Source organism: Astatotilapia calliptera, chromosome 4 (assembly GCF_964374335.1).
Source record: "Astatotilapia calliptera chromosome 4, fAstCal68.1, whole genome shotgun sequence".
Lineage (NCBI taxonomy): Eukaryota > Metazoa > Chordata > Actinopteri > Cichliformes > Cichlidae > Astatotilapia > Astatotilapia calliptera.
The window spans coordinates 18322337-18337745 of NC_137425.1; the positions used below are offsets into that span (position 1 = coordinate 18322337).

At 42.6% G+C, this 15409-nt stretch overlaps 2 protein-coding genes across 5 annotated transcripts; both read left to right on the top strand.

Annotated features, from left to right (window-relative positions):
• The first annotated feature begins 368 nt into the window (after positions 1–368).
• LOC113020905 (GTPase IMAP family member 8-like) lies at positions 369–4946 on the top strand. The gene is made up of 7 exons (XM_026165209.2): positions 369–741; positions 1060–1097; positions 1529–2251; positions 2701–3414; positions 3489–3610; positions 3698–4358; positions 4450–4946. The coding sequence occupies exons 2-7, from the start codon at positions 1067–1069 to the stop codon at positions 4632–4634; spliced, it is 2436 nt and encodes an 811-aa protein (XP_026020994.2). The 5' UTR covers positions 369–741; positions 1060–1066; the 3' UTR covers positions 4635–4946.
• Positions 4947–6662: 1716 nt separating this feature from the next.
• LOC113020906 (far upstream element-binding protein 2-like) lies at positions 6663–15260 on the top strand. Of its 4 annotated transcripts, none has more exons than XM_026165210.2 (18): positions 6665–6916; positions 7533–7641; positions 7727–7786; positions 7912–7948; positions 8060–8112; positions 8188–8259; positions 9904–9961; positions 10098–10272; positions 10763–10861; positions 10942–11040; positions 11162–11264; positions 11997–12118; positions 12341–12634; positions 12734–12849; positions 12957–13045; positions 13328–13540; positions 13627–13832; positions 13928–15260. In XM_026165210.2, the coding sequence occupies exons 1-18, from the start codon at positions 6788–6790 to the stop codon at positions 13934–13936; spliced, it is 2043 nt and encodes a 680-aa protein (XP_026020995.2). In that variant the 5' UTR covers positions 6665–6787; the 3' UTR covers positions 13937–15260. The 4 variants fall into 4 exon arrangements, with proteins under 4 accessions (XP_026020998.2, XP_026020999.2, XP_026020995.2 ...); XM_026165211.2 differs by having other exon boundaries at positions 6667–6916; positions 13328–13534; XM_026165213.2 differs by lacking the exons at positions 13627–13832; positions 13928–15260 and having other exon boundaries at positions 6663–6916; positions 13241–13471.
• The last annotated feature ends 149 nt before the right edge of the window (positions 15261–15409 follow it).

The window sequence follows — 15409 nt, forward strand, 5'->3', positions numbered from 1 at the left end:
TCTTTTCCTTCTTAGTCACTTAAAGTATGTTTATAAAACTGTTTATTGTTATTTATTTATTTTTACAATTTCTGCTTCCCTCCTGGCCAGATCTTTCTTTAAAAAAAGACATTTTTTATGTCAATGACACTTTTTACCCGGATAAATAAAGGATATGTAAAAGTCTCTGCTAAAAACTGCAAGCAGACCTTGTGCAGCAAAGAAGCGCCAGGCCATCATACTACCACCACCACGTTTGACTTCCAAAAAATGAACCTTTTTTCCTCATCAGTTCATAGACTATTAGTTTATATATAATATATATAATTTCAATTTAATATTATTTTATTTAATATATTTCTTGGGGAATGATACGAACCTTTGTGTTCTTTTTGCTCTCCCATGGACGCCATTTTTCACAGTCTTTTTCTTATTGTTGAATCATGAACTTTGATATTGACTGAGGTGAGTGAGGCCTGCGGTTCTTTAAATGTTGTTCTGGTTCTCTTATGACATCTTTTATGCTCCAAATCTTCTCCATTTGTCTTTCCAGACTGAGAGATGTCAATGGCTTTATTTCTCAGCTGTTTCCTTAGACTGTGTTATTATGTGGTGCTGTTTGAGAGCTTTTAGCCTACTTCACTTTATCAGACAGTTTCTCTTCCTTTTGGTGATTTCATGATTCAGCAAGTCTGGCAGTAATAAGGCCTGGGTGTGGTTAGTGAAACTGAACTAAGCTCTCACTTTGTCGCACAGGACCAGGTAGGATTGGACAACTTTCTTACCATAATAAATTAAATAATCACTGTTGTATTTAATCAGGTTACTTTAGTCTAATATCAACATTTATTTTACCATCTGAAACATTTAACAAATATGGAAAAAAACAAAAACAAAAACCAAGAAATCAGGAAGGGACAAATACTTCTTCGCAGCACTGTTTGCCTGAAGTGATTTTAAAAAGAATATCACCACATTTCTAAAGTAAATATTTGGTATTTCTCCTTTAAGAAAACAGCTTGTAGATGATCAAAACTGGTTCTTTGAGTTCTGCCTTTCCTGTTCTTTGTTTCACTTTAGTTAAACAATGGCTGATGAGCGTGCTGTTCCCAGCTCTGGTAAATATTATTCTGTTCATGAAACCTGTATATAGAAATGGAATATAAGACTGTTTTGATTTATTTGTTAACATAACAAGGAAGCACATTTTTAATCAGACTCAGTTGTTACTGGCCGTGTCTTTGCATACAGGGAAGTGACTTTCAGTGTCGCATGTCTGATTGTGCTTATAGATTCCACAGTGTTCAGTAGAGTACTCAGTGCTTAACAGAGATATCATTTACAGATTATTCTGTGTGTATAAAACATCATTTTATTTCACACCTCTGTCATCTTGGCTTTTAAACTGATGGACAACAAGCTAAGCAAACAGTTTTAGTACTAGTTTTATTTACTAGTACTTGCAGTTACACAAACGTGTCCATAAATTCTGTATGAAGACACTTTTCTAGTTTTACAGTTTGTAAACAGTGCTGCATCTGTGTTGCAGGGCCCAGTCACGACTCTCCAGAGTTGAGGATCGTGCTGATAGGTGGCAGAGAATTAACAGGAGAGCCCAGTAATAAGAGTCTGAGCGGTAACATCATACTGGGTCAAAATGTTTTTGACACCAGCAGAAGAACTGCCCATAGTGTCGCGGGGCAGCAGGAGGTTCATGGCAGACGGGTCACTGTGGTGGATACTCCAGGCTGGTGGTGGCACTATCCACTAGAAAACACCCCAAAGCTGGATCAGATAGAAATCCAGAACAGCGTCCATCTGTGTCCCCCAGGACCTCACGCCTTTCTTCTGGTCTTTCATGATAGTATGTATTTGCCTCAGATCTTCATATCATCTTTAAAAGAGCACCTGAAACTCTTCCACAAGGATGTGCTGAATCACACCATCGTACTGTTCACTGCTGAAGATGCATGGGATGAAAAAAATGTAGAAACTACAATCAGTGAGTGGTCAGAAATGCAGTGGATTCTTGAGCAATGTGGAAACAGAAAACATGTCCTCTGTGTGAGTAACAGGGAGGACAGCAGTCAAGTTGAAAAGCTTTTTGAGAAAATCGAGGCAATGGTCGCTACGAATGGAGGCCGTCACTATCCCATTGATCGTGCTCATGGAAACGCTCTGAGGGAGGAAATGAAAGCAATAAGTGACAGAGCATCAAAGAGGTTTGGTGAGGTGCAGACACACAGAAGGAAACTCAGAGCACTAATTGAAGGTACGGCCTCACATTTTACAAAATACCCACCATGATAGAAAGAAGAGGATAAATTTGAAATAAATGGGTGAATCCAGATGTTTGTGATCAAACACAGAATCACAGAGTTTTGTAAAACAATTTCTTAAACATAAATAATGCTAATAAAGCTCCAAAGTAAAATGTCAAAGAAAATATTTGTACTTATACTAAGTCAAGATCTTACAAAGATATTTTAATGTGCTAAACGCAGTGATCACATGACAAATATAAAATTGTGCTGTAACTATAAACTGTAGATGAACTACAACCATTTGCCTTGTAGATGTCATGTCTCACAGCCAAATATGGCTTTCGCAGTAAGAGGAGCTCTCTTGATAAACTATGTGGCCCACATCATTATCTAACCATCAAATGTAATTTGATGCATGAAACTACATTCCTGATTAGTTTACCTTCCAATTCTGCAGGTGGTAAAACCCCACCAGCACATTTAAGACTAGTGATGGTTGGTGCTCAGTGGTCAGCTAAGAGCTCGGCTGGAAACACCATTCTGAGGAAAAAGGCTTTTGCTGTTCATCACAGAAGAACAACGATGTCCTGTGAAATTAATCACGGCATTCTGGGAGAAAGGACACTCGCAGTGGTGGATTCTCCTGGCTGGTTCTACAACCACACCCTTCAGGACACCTCTGAGACAGATAAACATGAAATAGAGAACAGTGTGTACATGTGCACTCCAGGACCCCACGCAGTGCTCCTCGTGGTCGGCCTGGCAGCTGCATTTAATACATCCTATCATAGAGCAGTCCAGGAGCACATGAGTCTGTTTAGGGATGATGTCTGGAAGCACACCATTGTTCTGTTCACTAAAGGTGATTGGCTGGGAGTGAAGACTGTGGAAGAACGTATAGAGAGTGAGGAAGGTCTGCAGTGGCTGATGAAGCAGTGTGGGAACAGGTACCACGTCCTGGACAACATGAAGGATAATGATGAGATGCAGGTACAAGATCTCCTGGAGAAGATTGAAGAGATGTGGGCAGGAAATGAAAACTCACATTATGAAGTTGATCCGGATCGTGAAGCACAGCTGGAGGCCAGAAAAGAGGCAGAAGGAAAATTAGCTAGAAGGATCAGAAAGACCACTGAAAGACAATCAAGAATACTGGGAAAGTTATTTGAAGGTAATCAAGAAATCATCAAATAATTATGGCATTATTTTAGTCACTCTTTCAGTTTAAACTTTACTTTTTTACAGGAGAGAGGCTGACAATCACTGACCTGAGGATTGTACTGCTTGGCAGAGAGGAATCTGGGAAGAGTATGGCAGGAAACAACATCCTTTTTGAAGAGACATTTGAGAGAGTTTGGGTGAAGAAGGTAACCAAATATAATGCCCGAGGTTCACGTGTAATTTATCAGGTGTCATGATCATTAAATAATGTTCGGATCTTTGTTTCTATGCAGGAATTCGAGGACCAGAGAAGAACAGAAAAGTGTGTAAAGCATGAAGGAAATTTAGGTGGAATAAATGTTGCAGTCGTTGAGACTCCAGGCTGGCCTGCAGACACGACGGCTCCTGTCTGGCTAAAAGAAGAAGTTCTCCGCAGCGTCTCCATGTGCGCTCCAGGCCCTCATGTTTTTCTCTTGGTTGTTCCCATTTCCAAAGCATTCACAGAGGAAGACCACAAAGCACTGGTTGAGCTGTTGATGCCCTTTGGAGAGAGAGTGTGGAGACATTGCATGGTGTTGTTCACCTGGGGAGACTGGCTGAATGACAGACTCATTGAGGAGCACATTGCAGGAGAGGGGAAAAGCCTCCAGTGGCTGGTGGAAAAGTGTGGGTACAGATACCATGTCCTCAACTGCCATAGTTTGGGTTATCCTTTTCCTGTCAAACTGCTCTTCCAAAAAATAATTGATTTGATTACACGGAACAAGGAACAATGCTTCACTGCTGAAAGCAAACAAGGGAAAAAACAGCCTGTGCTGACAGAAGAAGAGTGGAACAGGAGGGAGCAAGAGCTGATAGACCGAATGTTGAGAGCTGTTGTAAATGAACCAGAAGAGCCAAAACAACCATTTGTGAAGCGAGGAGCCAGCTTGGATGGAGTTTTCATTCCAAGCAGTGAGTTGATATTAATTAGAGAAAACTCTGAATTTGTTTTATATTTTTACTTGTGGGTATGATATCAAATAGCATTCAATTTCTGTTTCAGTGTGCGGAGACGTTCCCTCCGAGTTTGGGAACATGTCAGAACTTTGGAATCAAAGAGCACGTGCCAAAGTGTCTGAATGGCTGAAGACCAGAGCTGGAAACTCTGATGTCACCTCGGGGATTGGCAGCATGAGCGCCTCAGCCAGTCATGTGGATGAAAGTCCTCTGCCTGATGAAAATGATTAACCAGCAATTCCCACAACGGACAAGATAGTTATTCATTAGAAGAAAAACTCTATAAAAACTCAAATGCAGGAACTTGCTAAGCAAACTAAAAAAACTGGATTGAAACAGAGGTACTAAGATCCTGATTTTTTAAAAATAGGTTATTTTTTTATGTAATAAGCTATGCAACCTTCAGTTGGTTTTAATATAGTTAGCAGATTCTCGTTGTCAAAACGGCTGATGCCACCCTAGCCCAAACCTTATATTTGCCCCTGGTTCTACATTAAATGGTTCAACGTTAAGAATTCAATAAAGATTTTATGTTTGACTGTTTTCTGTATTTTGCTTGTGATAAAAAACAACAACTTTGAAATGTAGACTGTAATAATTTTGCAACCCAGTACTTTCACTCTAAGAAAAGAATTTACAGCAAAATGCTGCAGTGTAAAAAACTTAGTTCCATCTGTTAATGCCCTAATTTAATTTCCATATATTTTACTGCATAAAATTATGTTTAAATAATCATTAGAATTACACATTTTGATAAACATATTTTAAAGATGCAACTAATACAATGCATTTTTTTTTTTTTAAACTACAAATTTACGGTGTCATTGATCAGAATCAGAATCAGAAACTTTATTGTCATTGTCATGAGAACAACGAAATGAAGAATGGTCCCCGATCATTGCATCATCCCTAGCAATATCAAAATATAAATAAAACAATAAAATTCAATAAATAAAATAGATAGAATACTTAAAATACTAATAAGATGTAACAGTAAAACATTCACATACATTCCCACACACATGCTTCAGACCGTGCATGGATTAACACAAGAGTGGCGTGATGGACATTTTTTTGTAGTATTCAGATGTGTTAACAGCTGTGTTTGAGTCTATTAGTCCTTGCTCTGATTGCCCTGTACCGTCTGCCTGAGGGCAACAGTGCAAACAGGGAGTGGCCAGGATGTGAGGTGTCTTTTATGATGTTTTGGGCCTTTTTAAAACAGTGGGCATTGTGTAGAACTTCCAGTGTGGGGAGAGGGCAGCCAGTGATCTTTTGGGCGGTGTTAATGATCCCTTGGAGTGCTTTCCTCTGAGCCCCTGTGCAGCTAGTGTACCAAATACATATGCAGTAAGTTAGAACACTCTCAATGGTGGCTCTGTAGAAGGACACCAGCAGTTTCTGTGTGATGTTATTCCTCCTGAGAATTCTCAGGAAGTACAGTCTCTGTTGGGCCTTTTTCAGCAGCTCGGAGGTGTTCACACTCCAGGAAAGGTTCTCCTCTATATTGACTCCCAGGAAGTCAATATAGAGGAGAACCTATATTGACTTCCTGGGAGATATGTTAGAAATCGACAAGCCATCAAAGAAATCTTGCGTGTTCCACAGCTCCACTCACAGTTACTTGAATACATGACAAAATATTTGTCCCAGTGTTGATTCAAAGTCCATAAGACACATATAGCCCAAGTCTCTCCGATACTAGAAACTTGGAGTACAAGTACAGCTGATATTAGATCGCATTTCATAGAAGTGCACCATAAGAATCACAGCTGATTTTAAAAAATCTGAAATGGTTGCTGAGTTTATTACGATAATTGCATTTCAAGTGTTTCATGATTTGGCTCAAACTTTACTCAGAAAACAGACTTGAAAGGTCGACTGCAGTTTTATATTTTTAAGCAAGAGTCATCTTATTGGGAAGATGTAAGTAACTTGGGACGGAGGTGGAAAATACCTAAACCATGTTTACTGTAGTGCTGGACCAAAGTAGTTCATTTCTGCTATATTGCACCTGTATCCCACCACAATTAAAGTTCGGTTACTTTTCCTTTTTATATTTTTTGTTCATAATACAAAATCTATTTAAAAAACATAAGTTATTGGGCTTTGGATAGGCTGTTAAATCGCTCAAGCACAACTATTTTTTTTTAAATAAAAAGTCTCTTTTACATCCTGCATATGAGCTTTGATCATGTTTTCTATGATAATAAATCAGCTACCACCAAAACAACAATAAAATTGCGAATGATCCTCGCCGGCCTCCGTCGTGTCTCTAACCGGCGATATCCTTCCCGTCACTTTCTTGACTTCCCATCCCACTCCTGCGTAGCTCTGATCCCGGCTTTCTGCTTCTCTCTCCTCTTCGGTCTTTTCTGGATACCATGTCGGAGTACAACGCGGTACCTCCGCCCGTCCCCGGGGCTCCTCTGCCCGGACAGGCGGCTGTGGGGAACGGAGCGGGGGGCGCCAAGAAGGATGCGTTTGCGGACGCGGTGCAGCGGGCCCGGCAGGTGAGGCAGGGATGAGACAGACAGCTAAGAAGCTAGCATGTATGAAGGCGGACACACCTGAGACCAGGTTAAATTTGACATTCGAACACTTCATGGTGAATGTGTCTACAGTCAGGCACACCTCTGCCGCTTCATCCATCACATGTCAGCGTTAGCTTTAACTGAGGCCGGACAGTTTCAGCGTCCCACCAAATATCCAGTGTGACAACACTGAAAACCTTCAGAGAACATTATTATCTTCACTTCACTACCAGCTTCTTCCTCTGCGCTGAGCTACATTATGAATGTTAGTAGTTGATATAAAGGTGTTTCAGGATAATTCAGGTGTGTGCTGCAGCCTCAAGGCCAAAGAATAGAAAACACATCAGTATCCATCACATAGCTCATTAAAAAAAATACTCTATTTATCTTAATGTAATGGTGGATCTGATCCATAAAATAAACTACAGTCACGCCAGAGGCATTCCCAGGATTTCCGTGGGTGGGGTGGGTTAACCCCAAGGAGGGAGCTTGGGGGGAAATCAGAAAAATGTGTAAAAATCATTAAAAAGCAGTAATACTGTAGATCTGCTGCACTACAGTGAACTATCTGGCAAATCTTCTGCTTGTGTTTCAGATCGCAGCTAAGATCGGGGGCGACGCTGGTCCTCCTGTGAACAACAGCACTGCTCCAGATAGTTTTCCCTTCACTGCGCAGAAACGACAGCTAGAGGACACAAATACTGGTGACTGCACCTTTATTTCGCTTTGTGATTATTTTAGTTCCAGGGAGTCTCCTATGAACATTCATTTCATTTCCTCCTCTGACAGATGAGCCAGAGACTAAGAAGCTGGCTGCTCAGAGTGACTTGGAGTCAGCCAAAGCGCTGTGTGAGTTCATCTTACTGTTGCATGCATTGTTATTTGTGACCTACAGTCAACAGTGGGTGTCTGCGTCCTCCACATTAGTCCGTTGGTAATCCTAAACCTCTCCCCTGCCTTGTTTTCTCATTCAGCTATTGGTGCACAGCTAGCTGCTCTTGCACAGCAAAGGTGAGATCTCGTACCTCTCAGGTGACTGTGTATTAATCTGACTTTGCTATTGTCTGATTTATTGCTTTTTTTCCCCCCACCTTTGTATCCCTCCTGTAATCATGGCATCAGACCCACCTCCACCACAGAGGAGTACAGTGTTCCAGACAGTATGGTGGGACTCAGTGAGTGTAGCCCAGCTTTATTTTAACACGTACTGTATACCACACTTTTTTTTAAACCCCACCTTCTCTCTTCAGTTATTGGCCGTGGCGGTGAACAGATCAATAAGATACAGCAAGAGTCGGGTTGCAAGGTTCAGATAGCTCCAGGTACTGGTTGCACTCGTCGTCTACAGATACTCATCCTGGGCGTGAATGTCAGTGTAATTTGGGGTTTTCTTTTTTCAGGGTGAAATGATTGTACAGCATGCATCTTTAATTACTTTATAAAACAAGAATTTAGTGTACAAGTTTGGGTTTATTTTGGATTTTCTCTAATCCACATAGGGTCAAACCTTTACATACGCTCACTTAATGCTGTTCTTCACTGAAAGGCATTTAGTGAAGATCTAAGATGGAGAATTGTAGATTTACACAAGGTGGGTGAGTCTCTTGGAGCCATTTCTAAACAACTGCAGATATCACAATCATGGATTCAAACAAAAAATATCTGAAGTAAAGTTTTTCAGATATGTCACCACTTTGCCAAGATCTGAAGAAGACCCCAGCGGTCACCCTCAGTTTAAAAGCAACTGGTTAAGATGTTTAGGAACAACCCAGGAACCACCAAGACTCAAGCCTGCCATAAAAGACTGCTGGAACACCAGTGTCACTGCCACAGTGAAACAAGCTTTACATCATCATGAACTGAGGCTACGTCCACACTAATGCGTTTTCATTTGAAAATGCATCGTTTTCTCTCCGTTTTGGCCTCCCGTCCACACTGAGACGGCGTTTTGAAAACGCATACGTTTGAAAACAGAGCTGTCCCGTCGCAGTGTGGACACTCAAAAACGCAGACTTTCTAAAACGACGTTTTCAAATCTATCCGGGCTAGTGTGGACGTAGTCTGAGAGGGTGCCGACCAAGAAAGAAGCCCCTGCTCCAAAGTGGACACCTTCAGGCTTTACTCAAATTTCCACACATGGACAAGCTGAATGCCTTCTGGAGAAAAGCTTTATGGTCACGCTTCCCACAAGAGGCCTCTCCTTTACTACTTTGGAGGAGTAAAGGCACCTAAGAACACTGTATCTAACGCTGTAATGTCAAGCATGGTGGTGGTAGTATCATGCTCTGAGACTGTTTAGCTGCCAGTGGTACTGGTACATTGCACAAAGAAGTTGGAATAATGAGGAAGGAGGACTATCTCCAAATTCTTCAACTTCACCTCAAATCAACAGCTAGATAAGTGAAACTCCAACACAGTTGGGTGTCCCACCAGGGCCATGATCCTAAACACAAATCAAAACTGCATTTGGAATAGATAAAAGCAGGCTGACACTTTTGGAATGGTCTTCCCAAAGCCCTGATCTCAACCCTATTGTATGCTTAATGCTTTAAGATTAAAATCTGAGTCTGTGCTAGAAAACCAACAAGTTTAAATGAACTCTTCTAAATTCTGTCAGGAAGCGTGGTCAGATATCCAGCTGTAATTTTGCCAGAAGTTTTTTGATGACTACCAAAAGCATCCGGTTAAGGTACAACTCACTAACAGACATTTAACTTTATCTATACTTTTGAGACTGTGTGGATTGTAGAAAATCGAAAAAATATTGAAACTACATTTTTTTAAGTCATTAAAGGTGTATGCTGTACAGTCACTAACCACCCTGGATAAAGAACAGTTCAAAGAAATGATTAAAAGCCTGAAATTACCATGACATTCATGCCCAGGATGAGTGTGTGTAAACTTCTTCTGATTATTATTATTTTTATGCTCAGTTTGTTAAATATGAACATTTTCTGCTTGTGCAGACAGTGGAGGTCTTCCAGAGAGAAACGTCTCCCTCACAGGGACACAAGACTCCATACAGTGAGTTTTAGACGTCATACAAATACACTCATTGCAGTTTTATGTGGAAGCGTTTTAACGGTCTGGTGCTTAATTCTAAACACTAGAGTGATGTGTTTCTTAAATGAAGTAACCAATCAGCTCCTCCCTTGGTTAGGAAAGCCAAGAGGCTGCTAAATGAGATAGTCTCCCGAGGAAGAGGTACTCCCCCTCTTTCTTCTTATCATGACTCCAGCAACGGGCAGAACGGCGCAGTTCATGAGATGATGATCCCAGCCGGCAAGGCCGGCCTAGTCATCGGCAAGGGAGGAGAGACCATCAAACAGCTACAGGTAAGTTTCGTGTTTTTTGCTTCAGCATTTTTAGAAGTCAGCATGACCCAACCAGAGTTGATTAGGCCAAATCTGAACCTTTTTCTTAAAGTCAGTATTTTCACATTAAAATAGCAGCAAAGGTCTGAGTTAATTTAATCCTACAGGAATGTGAGGTTTTTAATTGGGTTTGTCTTACACTGGATCAGGGCAAGATCATGAGCTTTCCTGCAGACTGAAAGCAGTCAGCCTGATGCTTTATAGCAGCAATCCATGCACCATGCAAGGGTGGGACTAAAGAGGAGCACAACATTCATTTTAAAGCCATTAATGTTTCTAATTTATAATAGATAGTATAATTCTTATACATTAAGCTCACTGTATATAAAATAGCCAAATTAGCCTGTTAGTGTGCCAGTAAAAGCCTAAGTGGAGGCAACTCCAGTGTAGGTAAACACTTTCAAGTGCGTATGGCTGATAATTATGTTTCATTATGTGTTATTGGATGCAGGAGCGTGCAGGGGTCAAGATGATCCTAATCCAGGATGCCTCTCAGGGACCCAACGTTGACAAGCCTCTGCGCATTATTGGAGACCCATACAAAGTCCAGGTATAACTTTAAAGTCCTGTTATTGTGTCTAAGTAAATGTGGCATAGTGCCGAGCTTCCTGATCCTTAATGGTTTTTCAGCAAGCCCAGGAGATGGTGCAGGAGATTCTGAGGGACAGAGACCAAGGCGGCTACAGCGAAAGAAGCGAATTCAGCTCCCGAATGGGAGGCGGCATGGATGTAAGTTTGTGTGTCGGAGCAAGACTGGAAGTGACTGCAGAGGGTTTTTAAAAACATTTTTTTAACCAAATCACAAACAGAGGAAGCAATAGATGTGTTTTTTTTTTTTTTGTCATATTAGATCCCAGTACCACGACACTCGGTGGGTGTGGTCATTGGACGCAATGGAGAGATGATCAAGAAAATTCAGAATGATGCCGGAGTCAGGATACAGTTCAAACAAGGTGGGACGCTCTGACGACGGCATTGTGGCTTCATTTATACGTCTTTCGCATTTGCTGACGTTCTGCTTTCCTCTGTTTTGGTCTCATTTAGCTGCCACCACTTAATTTAGTAAATTTAGTAAAATCAATATGAATGTTATTAGTACCAGAACAGATGCTGGCAGCTGGCACTGCCATCCATCAGAGAGTCTTTAGGTGGCACAAATCCCCTGGAAGTACAAGCCCTAAAACACATAATTACCAGGTTTCTCCATTGCAGTGATATTTTTTGAGGGGGTAAAAGTTTGCCTACAAATGAAGCGTCACAAACTCGCTGTCTAGCCTGACAGCCTGTGCATCTGCTGTACTTTGCCCCTTTGTATCAGGTGAATCTTTTACTCAGGCAGTGTGATTGCCTTTTGCGTAAGCTGTTGTGTAGAGCTGGTAAAATTGGCTCCTTTTCTTCTTCTATTGATTTGACTTGTATGTTGAAAAGAAAATCAGATAAAGAAGGATCCCTGCATAGATCCAGTGTTACAAGAACAATGGTCACATCAGAACGTCACCTGGCATGACCCTTTAGCGTGTTTTCTTTTTTGTTTGTTTTTGTTTTTTACCACTTTGCACTTTTTTTTGAGATCCTAATTTACAGAAAGCTGTTAATTCTCACTTTGACCGGTGCTGGAAGCTGACCTGATTGATTTCATTTAGTGTTAATCCCAAACGCTTAATGCACTTTTAAATCCCTTCCAGATGACGGGACCGGTCCAGATAAGATCGCACACATCAGCGGTCCGCCTGAACGCTGCGAGCACGCGGCTCAGATCATCAACGACCTGCTGCAGAGCATCCGGGTCAGAGAGGAGGGACAGGGGGTACGGATCAGCTGTCACACTCTAAAACATCATAAATCAATAGATGAAGGCCTCACATCATAACGTCCATAAATATTTGGATAAATTAAGTGCTTAGCCTTGTTTTTTTGTTTCGTTTTTTTTTTTTGTTTGTTTGTTTTTAACGTAGTCAGATGAGGCAAAATCACCAGAGGCTGTGACGTACTGGGCATATGTGAAGTAATGTGGTATAATTGTCCACAGGGTCCCCCAGGTCCTCCAGGAATGCCTTCAGGCAATAGGGGGCGAGGTGGGGGACAAGGCGGTTGGGGTCCCCCCGGAGGGGAAATGACCTTCTCTATTCCCGCCCAAAAGTGTGGGCTTGTGATTGGCAGAGGAGGAGAGAACGTCAAGTCCATCAACCAGCAGACGGGGGCATTCGTGGAAATCTCTCGACAGCCACCCCCCAACGGAGACCCCAACTTTAAGCTTTTTATCATTCGTGGGTCCCCGCAGCAGATCGACCACGCCAAGCAGCTCATTGAGGAGAAGATCGAGGTGCTTGTCATTCTAGATTATCATTATTCTTAATTATTATTTCTTAAGTTACCGATCAAGAAGAACACTCGGCATGTGGCATCATGTGATGTGTTTCAGGGTCCACTGTGTCCTGTGGGCCCGGGGACAGCTGGGCCAGGTCCTGCTGGGCCAATGGTTCCTTACAGCCCAAACCCCTACAACCCCGGACCGCCTGGGGCTCCTGGACCTCCACAGTGAGTGGCTGCAGCTTTAAAGCAGATTTCAGAGAACTGACGATGACCCTGAGATGTTTTTGGTTTTTTTGGTTTTTTAAATAAGAAAGCGCTTCTTCTTTCCTCAGTGGTGGTCCTCCAGGTCCTCCCCAGTACAGCTCGCAGGGCTGGAGCAACACCTACCAGCAGTGGCAGCCTCAACCACCACATGACCCCAGTGAGTCACTGCTGGCTTCACCACCTCTGCTGATTTTAAGTGTTTACTGCTCAGCCCTCGCACTTATTTCTCATTATACTTGTTTTTTTTTTAATCTGAGAAGGTCAACAGGAGTTCTGATGGAAATGTGATGAGATGCGGTGTCTTTATCTGTAGCAGCTCTGGCTCTAACCCTGTCTCTGTTTCCTCCCCCTGGTCTCCAAGCCCGGTCTCCAGGCCAGTAGCAGGGGCTCACCCTCACCCTATGAGGACCTCACCCCCTCCACCCTGCGTCTTTTCTAGGCAAGGCAGCAGCCAATGACCCCAATGCAGCCTGGGCGGCCTACTACGCTCAGTACTACCAGCAGCCATCGGGGGCTGCGCCAGCCCCGTACCCCGCAAACCAGGCTGGAGGTGCCCAAGCCGCAGGTGACCAGACCCAGGCTGCACAGACACCGGGGGGCCAGCCGGACTACACCAAGGCCTGGGAGGAGTACTACAAGAAGATGGGTACGAGTATGTTGCATATGTTAGGTAGTAATTTATGTAATTTTGTTGTTGTTGTTTAATTTTTCATGTCTGTGTCTGTTTCTGTTTCTCAGCCCAGGCAGGCGGCTCTATACCCGGTACAGCAGCTGCAGCTCCAGGAGCAGCAGCAGCAGGAGGAGGAGGTGGTTCAGCATCCACAACGGGAGGCCAGCAGGACTACAGCGCAGCTTGGGCGGAGTACTACAGGCAGCAGGCTGCGTACTATGGACAAACAGGACAGCAGCCCTCCGGCCAGCCGGCCAATCCCCAGCAGGGACAGGTTGGTGCAGCGGCCTCGTCGAGGTCTTGTTTCTGTGTGTGTGTTAATCTACCTCCTCACGTCTCACATCTCACCTCCAAACGTCTGTATTTTAGATGCAGTGAGAGTTCGTGGCAGAAGACGGGATAAAGAAGAGGGCTCTGAAGTCTTAGGCCAGGATCGATCCCTTTATTCATATATATTGTATCCGTTGCAACTAGAAGTGAAACGCTTCCCCACATGTGAACATCATCTGGATCCTTTTTTGATAATAATGTGAACTGAACCCGATGCTCCTGTGCTTCGCTGCTGACGGGAGGGAAAAGACTGATTAAATGCGATCATTTCACAGAGCTACTCAGAGCTGCCTGAGCGTAGATTTAAATACTCACGGGAGCCCCGGAGCGGTTATTTCATTAACAGAGTTTTCAGCACATCTCAGTCATCCCGTAGCCCCATTTTAAAGTACTCACCTTCATATCCCAGTGTTGTATTAACTGACTTGCACAGAGCTTTTAGGACTATAATCATGTTATGTGTTCGTGTGTGTGTGTGTGAGACACAGGAGGAGACATGCCTCATTTGATTTTCTCATATTGGTTTTTTGCTTCCTCTGCAGAGGCTTGCAGGGTGTTTCAACACGTGTATATCTGGGTGACTGTGCGCAGGTTAGATTTATGAAAAGAAGCCCCGAGCTGCAAGGTTCAGAAGCACGAATGTGAATAATGTATTAATTGCCTCTGTTCATTTTAAATCGCACCGCTCAACACCTTTTTGCCTCTTGAAACGTCCCATCTCGTGAACTGTTTGTTCCACCTGACCGCTTTAGTTTTGGGTTAGAAGAAAAGGCCGGCTTACTGTGGACTAAAGGCTAAACTGGAAAGATGGGGCTGGGTGGGGGATAGCTTTTCAGATTTGGCCAGCTTTCTGTGAGTAATCATCGTTATTTCTTATCATTTGGAAAGGTCAGAAGGGCTTTCAGCACACCTCAGAATGGCGGCATATGGAGACTTTAAAGTGTAGTTATATTCTTGTGTAGATTGTACTGCTGAGTTCTCCTACAGCAATTTATCCCTCAGTTCATTGCCGCTTGTGCAGACTCCAGGTTGCATGTTGTCTTCCTTTATTTTGTAAAGCTTTTTTACAAACGCTGCCTTTTTTTTTTTCTCTTAATTGTCCTTCCACGGTCATTGTTTGTGCAAAAGTTTGAACTTTAGTCTTCCAAGTGTGTCCTGCTTTAACATATATTGTATATACACAAACTGTATATTCAGCAATATAAAGCTGCTGGTTTTCACTTCCGGAGACGTATCAGGTATGATTCTTGTATTCTGAATGGCAGCTGCGAGTCTTGCCTTTGGGTTGATATTGTGTTGAGATTGTTATAAACAGACGACCACCAGCAGCACTGATCTGAAATAAATATATCAGCTACTTTGAAATCTTGAATATCGTGTCTGTGTCGCTTTTGGACCAAATGCACTCATTAGGTACACCTGTTTAACTACTTGTTAACACATATCTAATCAGCCAATCGCATGCCAGCAACCCAACATATTTAGGCATCTAGATGTGGCCAAAAATACCTGCTGAAGTTC

What these genes read in the sequence shown, in the direction of transcription:
- LOC113020906 (XM_026165210.2), top strand. Translation starts at nt 6,788, where the DNA reads ATGTCGGAGTACAACGCGGTACCTCCGCCCGTCCCCGGGGCTCCTCTG. An exon ending in GCTAGAGGACACAAATACTG is followed by an intron (nt 7,642 to 7,726) that starts GTGACTGCACCT and finishes CTCCTCTGACAG; the next exon opens with ATGAGCCAGAGACTAAGAAG. An exon ending in TCATTGAGGAGAAGATCGAG is followed by an intron (nt 12,635 to 12,733) that starts GTGCTTGTCATT and finishes GATGTGTTTCAG; the next exon opens with GGTCCACTGTGTCCTGTGGG.
- LOC113020905 (XM_026165209.2), top strand. Translation starts at nt 1,067, where the DNA reads ATGGCTGATGAGCGTGCTGTTCCCAGCTCTG. An exon ending in GCGTGCTGTTCCCAGCTCTG is followed by an intron (nt 1,098 to 1,528) that starts GTAAATATTATT and finishes TCTGTGTTGCAG; the next exon opens with GGCCCAGTCACGACTCTCCA. An exon ending in AGAGAGTTTGGGTGAAGAAG is followed by an intron (nt 3,611 to 3,697) that starts GTAACCAAATAT and finishes GTTTCTATGCAG; the next exon opens with GAATTCGAGGACCAGAGAAG.